At 38.6% G+C, this 15,845-nt stretch overlaps 1 protein-coding gene and 1 pseudogene across 1 annotated transcript in view; both read right to left on the bottom strand.

Moving 5' to 3' along the window:
* Window positions 1–3,863, bottom strand: part of FCHO2 (FCH and mu domain containing endocytic adaptor 2) — a 105,190-nt gene extending 101,327 nt beyond the window's left edge. The window contains exon 1 of the mRNA XM_039870194.1: window positions 3,715–3,863. Coding sequence (XP_039726128.1) covers window positions 3,715–3,747 — 33 coding nt within the window. The 5' untranslated portion in view covers window positions 3,748–3,863. The remainder of the gene's footprint in view (window positions 1–3,714) is intronic.
* A 9,891-nt stretch (window positions 3,864–13,754) lies between these two features.
* On the bottom strand, window positions 13,755–13,873 carry LOC120608314 (uncharacterized; annotated as a pseudogene).
* Window positions 13,874–15,845: the final 1,972 nt, after the last annotated feature.

Genomic DNA, 15,845 nt, shown 5'->3' with positions numbered 1-15,845 from the left:
TTTAATAATTATAGTACAACACTGACAGAATCTCAAAAGTATTATTACCTAGTACTTGACTCTTTGAGAACATAGCAGCAAACAGAGACACTTGCTCGCTGCAATAATTGTTGATACATTTTTAAAGTTACATAATCTTTTGATGGACTCAAGTGTTTTTATATATTAAAAGCAATGGTGTGGATATCTACTATTAAGATTATTTCTGCTGTCCAATTTTAATAGAAAAGAAAAACATTTTCAACTTGATTATCAATGGCACTATATTTTGTGGCAAAAACTGACTTATCAGAAACAAAAAACCTGTTGTATAGAAGTTTTGAATACATTTTTCTCTTCATAGTATTAAGTAAAAAAATTGTAATGTAGTATATAGTTTTAGTTAGAAAAACTATAAAGAAAAAGGCAGGATGTGCTACTTTCAAAAGAGCCTGAAGAGAGTTTGAATGATTCAAACTTTACTCTAATAAAATGCTACAACAAAAGGTGTCTCTTTTTACATGTAAGGGGAAAAAGCAATTAATATGTTGTTTGGTTAGAAACCTAAAACTTTAAAGTTTCTCATTATCTCACTTTGACAAGTTTTATTTTGACAGTGCTACTTTAAACATTAGGGAAGAAAGATGAAATTAATATTGTAGGTTCTCTATTTTAAGAAATTATTTTATAAATGAAAGCTATCAAATTCTCAGAAGAGATTTAGTTCCTGGGCTTTCCTAGTTCATTTACTCTTTCTTTGGAGCTTTTTAAGCTCCAATTTGGAGCTTTTGGCCCCAACTCTAGGCTTGGAAATAAAATAAAATGAGGTCTGTTTTAACTATTTGCGCTCAATAGTGGAAGTAAAGACAAAGGCAAACATAAATTAGACTTGGGATTCACTCTAGATTTCAGATATCCAAATTTATCACCATTCCTCTATTAAGAGGGACAAAAAAGGGCACACCAAAACTTGTCCAAAAATGTTCATAGAAGCATTATCCTTAATAGCCAAAAACATTAAACGAGGCTATATGTTCAAATCTCAATTAACGGAAAACAAAAGATAACTTTAAAATGTTAACATATAATTTGGAATTAAGTTAACAAACTTCCAAAAACATTCATGCACCAAAAATACACAAAACATTATAAGAATGTCATTTTTAAATGATCATTTTAAAAGTTTTAGAAATTGCAAGACCTAAAGTCTAAATTGATGGGCTAAACCAAAAATTCATATGGAAATGCAAGGGACCCAAAATAGCCAAAATGATCTTGAAAAGGAACAAAGTTGGAAGCCTCAAACTTCCAGACTCCAAACTTACTACACAGCTATAGTAATCAAAACTGTATGGTATGAGCATAAGGATAAACAATAGATTACAACTAAAAATCCAGAAATAATCCATACTTCTATGTCAACTAAGTTTCAACAAGGATATTGTAACTTCAATAGAGAAAGAAGAGCAACAAATGGTGCTGGGACAACTAGATAGTCACATGCAAAAGAAAGAAGTTGTACCTCTTCCTTGTACTACACACAAAAATTAACTTCAAATGGATCATAGGCCATGTAACACCTAAAACTATAAAATCCACAGAAGAAAACATAGAAGTAAATCTTTGTGACCTTGGTCTAAGAAAGACTTCTTGGATAACAAAAGCATGTGATAACAGAAAAATTAAATGAACTGGACTTCAACAAGACATCATCAAAATTAAAAACGTCTGTGCTTCAAAGGACACCATGAAGAAAGTGAAAAAGACAACCCACAGAATGGGAGAAAATAGTTATACATCTGATCTGAAAAAATCATATATCTGATATATGATTACAACTCAATAATAAAAAGACAACACAATCTACAAATGTGCAACGGATCTAAGCAGACATTTCGCCAAAGAAAATACATGAATGGGCAATACACACATGAAAAGAAGATAAACATCATTAATTACCAGAGAAATGCAAATCAAAACCACAATGAGATACTACTTCATACCCACCCCCAGTAATAAAAGAGACAAATAACAAACTGTTGTCCACTGTGTGGAAAATCTGAACTTGGACATTGCTGGTGGGATTGTAAAATGGTGCAGCCACTTTGGAAAACAGTTTGGCAGTTCCTTGAAATGTTAAACAGAGAATTACCATATGACCCAGCAATTCCACTTCCAAAAGAAATGAAGACATATGTCCACATATGTCTTCATAGCTGCATTACTCATAACAGCCAAAAAGTGGAAACAACTAAGTGTCCATCACTGGTGATAAATAAAATGTGAAATATACAGACAATGGAATATTATTTGGCCATAAAAGAGAATTAGGTGCTAATTCATGCTACGTCGTGGATGAACCTTGGAAACATGCTAAATGAAAGAGGCCGGCCAGTCACAAAAGACCACATATATGAACCTATTTATGTGATATGTCCAGAACAAACAAATCTACAGAGGCAGAAATCTATATGGATTAGCTGCCTAGGGCTGAGGTAGGAGGGAAATGGGAAGTGACTGCTAATGGATACAGGGATTCTTTCTCAGGTGATAAAATTGTTCTAAAATTGATTGTGGTGATGTATGCACAATTCTATACAAAATACAAAAAAAAATCCTTTAACTGTACACTTGAATGGGTGTACTATACGGTATGTGAATCAATAAATGTTTAAAAAACTAATGTCGAGTGAAAACAAGGAACATTCAAGACAAGTAACTATGAAATGATTTGGTCGCTAAGCAAGTTCATGCCTGAGACACTTAGAAATAAGAATTTAAGACAATCCTTAAGCACTGAAAGATTACTCTTTGAAATATACCTAAATCTTAACTAAAATGGAATTATAGTACTTGTAACTGTCGGACATAAAATGAGATCCACCCAAGATACCTGAGTAAACATATTACTTTCCTGTACAAGGCTCAACTGTACTTCCCATGACAACAAACAATAACTGCAGCAAACACGGAAGACTGAGAAGTCATTCTCAAAGAAGAAGCTAATACTAATACAGAGTTAAGAGGAGGCTTGTGGAAAGAATGAGGAAAGGGAAGGATCAAGGGGACAACGGGAAGTCTCCGTGCATTTAAGCCCCAGGAATCTAGTTACATTAAATTCAACTTTCATACGCTTTGTGAACAGGCCCAGAGGCAAAGTCCTGGGTGCAGACCCACCAGCCGAGCTGCGAAACCGAGAGGAAGTGCAGATCCGGCCCTAGCCAGCACGGGATTTCTCGTGGAAATAATGGGGGGCCTGCCTTGCGGGAAGGAGCGAGCCCCCTCCACCCGGCTGGGGCGGGCGCTTGCCTGCAGCGCGCAGCTGGGAGCGGCCGCGCCGCGGGCCGGGAGTGCGCGTCTGAGCCGCGGAGTACGCCCGGCGCCCGAAGCCTCCGGCGGGGCCGGGTCCCGTCTCCCGCCCCATCCGGCGCTTTGTCCCAGTGCGGGCAGCAGGCGGCTCCTCGGCGTCCCCGCCGCGGGCTGAAGAGCCGCGCTGACAGCCCCCGCACCCCAGCAAGGGCTGCGAGCCTGCGAGTCCGGGCGGCCGCTGGCCCGTCGCCCGCTGGGCTTCATCCAGGCGGGACACAGCAGGCGGCGGTCCGAGGACGCTCGCCCAGCCCACGGAGCCGCCGCCGCCGCCGCCGCCGCCACCGCCCGAAACGCACGCAGGCCGAAGGCAGGCGAAGAAAGCCCCAGACTCCGAAACCCACACAATTTCCAACATCTTTCTCTTACCCAAAAATTCTCAACGAAATGCGCCATGACCATCGTGCCGCCGCGCCGGGTTCTGCGTCCGCGCCCGCCCGCTGCTGTGTAAACACGGCCCGGCCCCCACGGCGCCCCCGCCTTTCGCCGCCACCGCCTTCTTCCCAAAGACCAACCCGCACCCTCCAGGGCGCATGCGCCACCTAGCGGCTGCCGCCGCGGGGCGAACACTTCGACGACATCGCCTGGTGCGCGCATGCGCCCCGGGCCCTACTCCCGGGTTTTAGTCGCCTTCCCTTCTGCCTATCCCGGGCGCGTCTAGATTGAGTATTCTCTTGGGAATGATGGAGAACCGGGTCCCCGAGGAGTCACCAGGGAGACTGTCCGCACCCTTTGCGATGCGATGGCTACTTGCTCAAGGACCGAACTAAGAGAGGGGCTGGCCAGCGGCGATAGAGCCGGAGCCCGGCTGCCCGCTCTTTTCCTCCTTGCAAGACTCGTTTTCCCCGCCTTCGAGGATCCGGATGAGACCCAAGTCTGGGCAAGCTGGGGTGAGGGAAACTTGGCTTCTAGCCACCTGGAGGAGACTCAGAAACCTTTGGTCAACAGGGTGCCTATCCTTAACAGGGAACTAAGAACCAAAACAAAACTTTACAAGGCCGGAAAAGGAGGAAACGCCCAGTGTCGCCAGAGAGCCATTGGAGCTGCGCGAGACCCGTGCACCAAGTCCGTGACCTCTAGCACGCCCGGAGCAAACCAGCCAGGATGACCGACAGCAGGAACGTGACCCCAAACGAACGAATTTCCCTGACCCAGGCAGTTTAAAAGAAAGAAAAAAAGTCTTCCAGGGCTTATTCATATAAGTCCATGGTTCTCTTAGCAACTTGTACATTTTGGAAAAAGAAACAAGTTTAAACATGCCTCTCTGCATAACAAAAACTAAATCCCCTTCCCACGCCTTGCTTTCCAAAGGTTAAGGGAAAAAAAGTAAACCCTTGTAGAGAGGTCTCACGTTCACCGTCACCAGATTAGTCCAAATCTGCTATTTCCTTTCTTTGGAAAGTCTTCATAACATTGTCACTGACACCTAGTTTTTGAGAAAGTCAAACTTAGAAATACGTTGCAATTCTCTAAGCCATTAGTCTAGCACTATCTTTCTTGATGCTGAATAAATTCTAGAGAAAATACAGCCATCTAGATCTTGCAAATTAGCTTGGCATTAAGTTCCTAGTATCATTCAGCACTAACCTCATTAGACCTAGGCGGAAGATGCCCCTATCCTGGACCCGATGCTTTCAAAGAACTTATATATCACAAACACACACATTGATTTATTAAAAAATACATGGCTACTCCTGATCTAATGCTGAACACTGACCCACAACCATAATGACTCACTCCCGTGACCAACGCTATTCGGCCCAGGGAAACTCTTCATCTCTCTTGCCCTAAGTCTTCAAAACAAAAAGTGGACTCTAAATGCAGTGAAAATTTTGGGGTGGTGTCGCTGCCCAGATCAGCGAAAAACTGCTGTGGAGTCGAGACAATTTGAGCAGCAGAAGTGCTTAGGTAAGAAAGAAGACAAATAGTTAACTTGCCCAATCCTTCCTGTCAGCTGGAAAGCAATAGATTCTTGCATAACAAAATATTGTTTTGCATAACAAAGTGGTGTCCGAGCACAGATTTTTTTTTCTCGTAGTGTTTCAATTAGTGCTTCCAACACTGACAATTTAGCATAGTACACATTCAGATAGTTGCACGTGGTACACTGGCCTCCATCTGTATTCTTACCTCTGGTCTCAAATATTACAGGCAGGCCTGCCACAAAGGTAAATATCCTGTATATTTCCGGTACAAGGTTCATTAGGGCCAAAACGTTATATGCTACAATTGTCTGGTATTTAAATTATGGAACTTTATAGTAAATAGTGATTAAAGTGACTAAATTTCAGACAAGATGGTGTAGTAGTAGAATAATGTGGGTGGTATCAGCCACCTTCTGTCCTCTCAAGTAAGGTTTCCAAGGATGCACATACACTCTGGCAGAGCATAGATAAGGTCTTGAGTGGGCAGCTCACTCATATGCCTTAAAGTATTTGTGCCACACACACATACCCTTGCTCATCCAAACATATTCTGAAATGATTAAAAAACACATAGATAACAGCACAATGTTCTACTCATTACCTATAATATCTGACACTTAATAGTCACTAAGTAAATGTTCAGTAAAAGAATAGATGAATGATTGAGCCTATCACAGAAATGTGAAGATGCATGAGACTTTGGTTATCCAATAACTCCATTCTTCATTTACTCATACTCTTTTTTTTTTTTTTTTTTTAGCAGGCACACTCTAATTTGTTTACTCATTCTCTTTATTGGTACTAGATGTTAGACCCTATAAAAATGTCATTAAGTTTTATTGATTTTATTTTCTCACATTATTTTAAATATTTTCAAAAGATCTCTTGGGCCTGAGTATACATCTTAAAAGATAAGCCACCTTTTGTAATCAAAATAAAATTAAATTAAAATAATAAAATTCAAGATTGGCTTTAGCGGGAGATATCCTATTGGAAGGGATCCCTAAACAATTTGACCTTTATTTTTTGGGTGAAGATTTATTTTCTTCTTAGGATATCTCCCTAATTATAGTTGCCATCAACGTGTTGGCTTCCAGAGGACACTATTGTTCCCTATTAAACTGTATCCCAAGTATGTATTTTACAGCCCAAAGCACACCTGGACTGCTCAAAAATAACTTGGTAAGTAGTAGCAAATATGAGAGGAGAAATTAACACAAAATAAATCGAAATTCTCTAGTTTACAAAATATGGCTTTTTTCCAAGATTTGAGGGCAAGGCACTCAGAGAACTTCCCTCTTTTCATTCTCTAGTTTGATCTTCCATTTTCAATCCTGGGTTCACAGCTCACAGCACATTAATGAACACTTACTTACAAAGGTCATTTCCTCATTACTTCATTTAAAACTAGGTTCTATTCTAGAAGAGTTTGTGATAAAGTAAAACTCATTTTTCCATTTATTTTCAATATAATTTTGCAAATATACTTCCCTTGTTTCCAAGGTGAGCGTGGCAGAGAAGTTCCTATAAACCTCTCCTCTTCCCTGCTAATTTCTTCAAGGGGTAGTATTCTGCGTCAGATGCAGTAGTCCTCTGTACTCATCTTGCACTTGACAATAACAAGGGCAAAAAGAGCTAAGCTCCATTAAAAGGCAAAAGAGAAACAGGCAGATCCCTGAAGTCTGGTGTTCTCTAGTTTTTCCTGACTCAATAGCAGCATATTGAAAGCAAAAGCTTTATGCAAAACAGAAAGAAAAGCAAAAGCTTAGCAGATGGAATCCAGGCAGGCTGCTGCTATATGAGGGCAAGGAGGTAGAAGCAAGTTAAGCAAACTGCAGAATGGAGCTAAATATCCCCCTCCACACATTCTTCTCAGTTCAGGGCAACTTGTTAGGCACACCCTTCTTCTCTCCTGAGAGCACCTGGGATTGACTGACTGCTGCCTGATGTGGCATCATCTCTTCCTTCAGAATAAGATTTACTTTCCCAGGGACTCTCTTACCTTTCTGCCTGTGGAACAAACACAGAAACACCTGACAGATTGTTCAGGGGTTTACTGTGCTAGTGACCACAGGGAACCCACCAAGGGTTTCAAAAATAAGAAAAGAGAAATTACTAAATTACAGAAAGCCGTAAATGTGATGATAATGCAAAAACATACGAAAAATGTCATTAATATTAAGAGGTAAGGCAGAAGATGACATGGAAAATACATTAAAATTACAAATATGTAAACACAAAAATCAAAAGAAAATGTGGAAAAATGTGTTAGGATTGTGAGATTAGCAATTATTAAACATTTAAAATTTATTTTAATGTAATAGCATAGTAAGATTTAAAGAGCAATCACTGTTTTGTTTTGTTTTTTGTATTTGTTTGAATATAAATGTAACTGGGCCAAATCTTCCTTAAGTTTTTCATTAATTCTCTCTTCTCCTTTATTTATTCAGGCATTAGAGAATTATCAAGCACTTAATACAATGAAAAGACTCTCTGCTCTTAAGAAATTAGTAATCTAGTATAGTCCCATAATGAAGAAGACAAGAGATGATAATTACAGAATTATGTGCCTAGAAGAGTACATGGCATATAGTTAGTGACCAATAAACATTTATTAAATGAAAGAAATTAATGAGTCACTGTTTGTTCTGAAGGATAACCTCAAAGAAATTTAGTTTGTGCTCTTTTTTCTTTTCTTTCTTTTTTTTTCTTCTTTTTTTTTTTTACAGGGGAAGTGACAAGAAATTGTCCTTGATTCACTGGGAGTTTCCTATATTAATACAGTGGTTTGGGGGTCCATGAGGTGTAGTGGAGTACAGAGCAACTTCTGAAACTCATTGCTTCTAAGATCAACTAACTCCCTAAGACGTGGTCATGTATGAAAACTGGAAGAACAAAGTGCTGGGAATCATAACCATGGAAGCCCACTTAGTATGGGAAGACAGACCAACCGTAAGAATGAAAATCAGTGCAATTCTTTTGGATGGCTGTGAAGTATAACTGAGATAGATTGATAGAAAGAGGGGGCTTCTTCTTTACCTAGAGTAGCCAAAAAGGCTTTTCTGAGGAAGTGACACTTAAGCAGAGACCTGAATGAATCAAAGGAAACAGCCATGCAAACATCTGCAGAGAAGTCTATGTTGAAGGATCAACAAGTCCAAAGGCCCAGAGGTAGTGACGAGCTTAATTTGTTCAAATAAACGGAAAGGAAGTCAATGTAGCTGGAGTGCAGTGATCAAAAGGGGAGGACCAGAGATGAGGTCAGAGAAAGAGGCAGAATTGAGCCAGAGGTAAAGAGCCTGATTGTTGTCTAAGTGGCATAGAAAGCCAATGGAGGGTTTTAAAGCAGCAGAGATATAATCTGATTTTTAAAAGATCACATTGACTGCTCTGTGCAAAAGGATTGGGGTTGGGGGTGGGCAGTAATTGGAAGGCCACTTAAAAGGTAGTTGTAACAGTCTTGGCAAGAGAAAAAGGTGACAGTAACTAGTTGACAGCAGTGGAAATGGTTAGAATTGATGAGGCTCAGGATCTATTTTGAATGTAAAGCTGACAGAATTTGCTAATGAACTGAATGTGAAGGGAAGAAAGAAATCAAGGATGACCCTAGGAGTCGTTCCTGAGCAACTAGGGATATAATGGTGCCACAGAGATAGGAAAGATATGGAGAGCAGCTGTTTGGAGAAAGGGTTCTGTTTCAGACATGTTAGGTTTGAGATACCTATTGGAAATCCAAGTGGAAATGTCAATCAGGCAATTGGATATATGATTCTGGAACTCAGGACAGAGGTTGGATTGAAGACATAAATCTGAAGGTCATCAACACATATAGATGAGACTTGATGAGATCACATAGAAAGGGAAAGAGAAAGAGAGGGAGGGAGGAAGGGAGGAAGAGAAGCTATAGAGCTGAAAAAAAGTTTTGAGACACTTCTACATATACAGGTCAGGATTAGTGGATGAGCCAGCAATGAAGATTAATGAAGAGTAGCAAAGTAGAAGAAATGCTAAGAAAAAAGAATGACACTGAAACCAAGAAAATGTATTAAGAATTGGTCAATGGATGATGATATGAGAAATGACCATTGGATTAAGCAGGATGGAGGTGACCTTGGCAAGTGTTGATTCTTTGAAGTGCTGTGGACATATAAACTTGATTGGAGTGAGTTGAAAAGTGAAGGGGAAGTAAAGACTGCAAGTATAGACAAATCATTCAAGAAGCTTTGCTGTGAACGGAAGCAGTAAATAAGATATTGAAGGGAATATGGGTGAAAGGGGAGGAACAGTCGAAATGAGCATGCTTGGGTGCCAGAGGGGATGAACCAAAGAGAAGGGACAAGTGAGATGATTGTAGAAATGTAGTAGAAAAAAGGTCATGGAATCCTGAGAGAGTGTTTCTCGATTTCCAGCTAATAAATCTAATAGGATCTTGATCAATTAATTGGAGAAAAATAACTATAGCTGCATGTGCAATTTTAGTTCAGCATGATAAAAGCACCTTTTATGTATGATCTCACACAATCACATCAGTCTTATGAGGTCACTACTGTTATCCCAGTTTTTACAGATGAGAAAATATGCTCCAGGAGATTAAATAAGTTGCCAAGGTTACACAACCAGTAATTGGTAAACTGTTAACTTGTGGTGAACATTAACAGTGGTAAACAACTGAACATCAGAAAGGCATGAAGGAAGTGTTGTAAAGGAAGGTAGGTGAGACCTCAAGCAAGGGTCAAAAGAAAATGAGGGTCAAGGGTGAAAGTTAGACTCATTCACCCAGAGCTCTTATTTATGTTTTTTGTTTTTTGTTTTTTGTTTTTTAATTCATGGTCTAGTATTCCTCAGTTGACACATTCTTTCAGTAAAGAAGTCCCTTATTGTCTTTGTAAGCCAGGTTCTCTAAATGGATATAAATGCTAACTAATAAGAATCCCATAAAAATTTCAAGCAAATTTATTCATGTTACTGTTTTTAAAAGTTTTTTCTCTCCTCACTGTCAGTTCCGAAACACGCAAGAAATATAATTGTCCAAAAACTGAGATTCTAATCAAAATCTAAGGCTGTCCCACCCTAAACAGGACATCTGGTCATTGTATTAAAAACTAGTCGTCTTTTACAGGGAGAAGGAAGCAGACAACCAAATCAGCCTATAGACATGACTGCAATATTCTCTATCAAAATCTTTAAGAAAAACCACTAAATTCTTATGAACTATTTGCAGGGAGGCAACTAAACTGGGCTAAACTGCAGTGCACTGATCCAAAGGTGATGAAATAAAATGTTTCTAGCCTTAAAATTCCATTAGATGACATCTGCCTTGATATATTTTTTACAATGTTTCAAGAACAAACTGTAACCAGTTAATGTTTTTCTTCATTTGAGGCCAGAAAATGTATGTAATTTTTTTCCCCCACATGCCAACTAAAACCATTTCTTTCCCATATTCAAAGCTATCTTCAAATATATCGCTTCCCCCCAAAAAGAAAATTACTAAACTATTACTTTCCATATAATCTCACTTATATTTCTCTTTCCACCATATTCACTGATATGTCCTTTAAATTAAGTAGTTTATATCTTGTCACAAAAAGCTATGGACTGTTCTTTGCAGCATTTTTCTTGTTCCCCACCCCTCACCTTTTTTTGCAGGTGTATGTGTTTGTGTTGGTGGTTAGTGTGGAACTCATTCTTTTTTCTTCACTCTTAAAAACACTTCATTTACTTTTCAGTTTATCCATGAGCTTCCATATCCCCATTCACTTATTCAATAATTTTATGTTGTGTATTATGTGTTGGCACTGCTTTAGATGTGTGATATGTACCAGTGAAGAAAACAAGTAATCCCTGCCCTCAGAAATCTTACAGCCCAATAGGAATAATAGGCAGAAATAAATAAATAAAATAAACAAGTAGGTATATTGTAGAATGTCTGATATATGTCAATAAATATGTAGTATAGTATTTAAGTGCTATATTTGAAATAAATAAATCAGGGGTGGTTCCATAGAGCAGTAGTTAGCACATCTGCTTTACATGCAGAAGGTCCTGGGTTCGAGCCCCAGCGGAGCCATGGCCCATACCCCAGGTGCGCTAGGACCCCTGGGTGTGCTAGGCCCCACAAGCGCGTGAGAGGAGGTGGCCCGCCTTCAGAGATCCAGCTCTTAAGGGGAGATGGCAACCTCCCCAAGTCAGGGATGGAAGTGGTGGAGGTGGGGGGGATTGAAAGAAAGAAAGAAAGAAAGGAAGGAAGGCAAGGGCACTATAATATTGTATTTAAAAATACACTACAGATCAGAGACTATGTAGAATATGGTTCTGGTATTAAACTGCCTGGTTTTAATCTTGGCTCTGACACTTATAAGCTTTGTGACCTTGGGGAAGTTACCTAAGGATTGTGTGACTAGATTTGTTTGTATATCTACAAAGTAGGGATAATGATAGCACCTACCTCAAAGGGTTGTTGTAAGGATTAACTGATTTAATATATGGACAGCACTTAGAATAGTGCCTGGCATATAGTAAATTCAAGAAGTGTCAATGTTCTTAAGAGGAACAGGGAGTGATGGGGGGAGCTTTTTCAGAGAGAATGTTCAAAGAAGGCTTATCTGAGGAGGTGAATGAAGTGAGGGAGAAAATTATGTGATGTCTGTCTGGAGGAAGAACTTACCAGACAGAAGGAAAGCAAGTGCAGAGAACAATGAGGTTGGTATGTCTTAAGTAGAATAACTAGGTAAGAGTTGTAGGAAATGAGGTAAAAGTTAGGGGCCAGATCAGCTAGGGTCTTATAGGCTAGCGGTCCCCAATCTTTTTGGCACCAGGGACTGGTGCTCCTATGTGAATCTAATGCCTGATGATGTGAGGTGGAGCTAAGACAGTGATGCTAGCGCTGGGGAGCGGCTGCAAATACATATGAAGTTTCGCTGGCTCTCCTGCCTCTCACCTCCTGTGGCGAGGCCTGGTTCCTAACAGGCCACGTAGATTGGACCCTGTTGCAGGCCATAGAAAAACTTCATGTGTTGTTCTAGGAGTGGTGAGGGGCCATCAGAGGGCTTCTAAGAGTGGGGTGTCATAACCTAATGTTTAGAAGGACCATCCTATTTTCTATGTGGAGAATAAACTGTAGAGGGGAAAGAGCTGGTTGTTAAACATTTACTAGTGCACCACTGCACAGTATTTAAAATATTTTAATAAGTAGAAAAAAGCAAGGTGTAGAATAGAATGTATGGCATATTTCCATTCGCATAAAAAGAAGAAAACTACATGTATGTGTTTGTGAATATATACAAACATGTATGTATATATATAAATATTCTACACATATAATGTAAGCATTTTATACACATTATATATATACAGTCTAGGTATATTACATGTTTATTTTTTTATATGTGCATATCTTATCCTGGGAATACTTTATAAAAAACTAGTACCTGTGCCTTTGCACATGATCACAGCTAAAAGGTTGAGAAGTGAGTGCGATTGCCTTTGGAGAACAGGAATGAAAAGGAGACTGGCTTTACCACCTTTTGAATTTTGTTCCATATGAATGTAATACTTATTTAAAAATAGATAAATAAATTTAAACATTAAAAGGAAAGAAACTAATCAGAATTATTTTACCCAGAAGTTAAAAAATGGTGGTAGGGTTGGGTGGTAGGGCAGCAACCAAAGGCACTGAGGTGGATTGGATTCTTGGTAGAAAGAAACACAAATGTCACCATTTAAGGTACTAGTATGTGTACACTCAAAACAAAAATAAAATGTTGTTTCGTTGCCTTTTTTACTTCGATGACTATTTGACTAGTAGCAATTATGTTCAATTATTGTGTCATACTTTATTTCTTTAATTTTATAGGATGATTCTACTGTCTCCTAGCAGTAAGTAACCTGTAGAGAGGTCTGAAACTAGGCTGAATTGTTTTTTCTTTTTTATATCCTTTTTTCATCCTGCCTGTCTAAAAGGTTATTTATTTTTCTTTGAAGTCAAATAAATTTATTACAATATATCTTATTATCGATGTTTCACATCCATTTTTTCTGTGACCCTGTTAGGAAAAGCTAACCTATTATGATAGATCACAACTAAAATGGCCCTAACAAAATAGAAGTTTATTTCCCTCTAGGATAACAGTCTGTAAAAGATGTTCCAAATCATAAGATAACTCTTCTCTACCCAGGGATTCAGGGACTCGAGCCTTATGCCCAGCTTTTCGGAAGAAGGGGAGAACAGATTTTGGTATTTGACGAGCAGATTTTGCCAATGATATGATGTATCTCTTCAATTTGTTTTTATAAGTCTTTTACTTCTGGAATATTTTAATTATATATTAAATATTTCTTAAATCTTCTCTTGAATGTCTTCAATATTTTAATTTATTGTTTTTTGTTTGTTTGTTTGTTTGTTTAGGCAAGGCAACCCGTGGTTGACCTCACAGATTGCAAGGACCTTGTCAGGTTACGATCCCTTATTTTTTTTATTTTTTATGCCTACAGCACCTGGTCTTCCTAGGTGGTCTCCCATCCAAGTACTAACCAGGCCTGACCCTGCTTAGCTTCTGAGATCAGACGAGATGGGGCTTGTTCAGGGTAGCACGGCCATAGACTTTAATTTATTGTTTTGACCAAAAGACACCGATTACGCATAGATTTTCCATTTTTGTCTGCCAAAATTATAATTTTACTCACTGATTCTTTTAGCCTTTAAAAATTTTCATTTTGATCTTTTTTTTTAATCCTGTCCTCTACCTACCTCACTGTGGTTTCAACAATGCGTGTTTTCCTTTGTGCTGCTTTCAATATCATTTCACATCTGCAATTTTTATTCTTTGGACTTCTCCCTGGGCCTTGTTGTCTCATGTTTCATCGACATGAAGAAAAACATGTCTTTATGTTTTTATCTTATCTTTCTTGAACACTTACAATTCTGCTTTGTTCTCTTATTTTATACTGATGAATTTTCTGGAAATAAATTTGTAAAACAATTCATAGCAATTTGTTTGGTCTCAAATTTTGTCTGCTGCATGGTGAGAATTCCTCATTCTTCATCTGCCATTTGTTTTGCCTACTTTTTCCTCCTTATTCTTTTTCATCTTTTTTTATGGTCTTTAGGCTAGCTCTTCTTTTTTTTTTTTTAAGTTTATTCATTCAACTCTAAATAAAGTGAGTTCTCCTCAGATTAGTTATCTACTGGAGCTTTGTATGGGAGAAGCCAGGACTCTAATAGTGGTCAGTGTGTGTGTGTCAGCTCCTTTAGGTTTTGCTTCTCTGCAACTTACTTGAGGACAGCACCAGGATGTCACAATGCAGTCTTTCTCCTTCTCTCGTCTCTGTCAACAACAGACTGCTTCCTGAAAAATATGATTAGTCTATGATATTTCTTGCTAAAATCTACTTCCTCAGCTTTTTGTTATTACCAAACTGAATTCAGAGAAGTTCCCACCACCCAAACGTCATTCCATTGTTGCAAGAAAGAGATTATTGATATTTATCTTAAACTATGAACTTTGCTTTGGAGTCATGGGTTCTGTTGGCTTTTTCTCAGATTTGCAGCCCTGGGCTCCATGCTTTTCTGCATTTCTGTTTGACTTTCACCGCTTTCGTCAGTCCATTTTTTTTTTTTTTTTAAACTTCAGATGCCTTCTAGCTTCATCAGATATGGAGTTGACATTACTGTTTCTCATTCTTCTTATCACTTAGAGGTGGTTTCTAGAAGAAGAGGCAAAAAAGACCTAACTTTTCTTTGTCAGGTTTATATCTGTATACCTTCAGAAGGCAATTTTGCATTAATTCTGCCTGGCATTTAAGAGGCCCTTTCAGTACAAGTCCCTCTTTAATTCTGGGAAATGTTCTTTTTTTTACTTCTTTGAAAATTTTCTTCCTTTTATTCCCACAGTTCTATACTTACAATTTTAGTTATATCTGTCCTCCATGTCTTTTAACATTACTTTTCTTTCCTCTATTTCCTTCTTTTTTCCTTTCTTCCTTTTCTTTGGCATAACATTTTGCAAAAAGCTCTCAACTCAAATTTCCAACTCAATAACTGCCTATTCAGGTCAATTATTAGGTTTAGCAATTGCATTTTTACATTCCCATCAATTCTGGTTATACTTCATAGCAGCTGTCTCTTTTGGAAGTGTGATATGCTTTTAAATAACTTTGTAATATATAAAGTAATATAGGGTATTAGCTAAATTTAATCTGCTTCTATTAACTCTATGGTTTTTAGTGTGAGCTAGCTCAGTTTGTTGAATTTGGCGCTTCCTTTTATGCTCTTAATTTCCCCAAAATATTTGTTGAATCTTAGTTTTCTGTTCCTGTTTGTAGGTGCAAGTCTGGACTGAACTTTATTCATAGTTGGAATGCATTTCTTCTCTTCAAATGTGAACTCCTGTTTATGTTTTGATTACAAGAATCTGCCTGATGGGATTGTGGACGGAAAGGCAGACTATCTAGGTAACTTCTCTTCTTAGCATGAATTCTCCGACCCTCAGGGCATGATCCTTTTCTTCTAATCTGAACTAATGCTGGAACAGTGAAATACTGGTAAATGTTTAACAACCAGCTCTGGTAGGAAGG

Source organism: Pteropus medius, unplaced genomic scaffold (genome assembly GCF_902729225.1).
Source record: "Pteropus medius unplaced genomic scaffold, Ma_sr-lr_union100, whole genome shotgun sequence".
Classification (NCBI taxonomy): domain Eukaryota; kingdom Metazoa; phylum Chordata; class Mammalia; order Chiroptera; family Pteropodidae; genus Pteropus; species Pteropus medius.
This window is presented reverse-complemented; position numbering and strand designations above follow the sequence as displayed.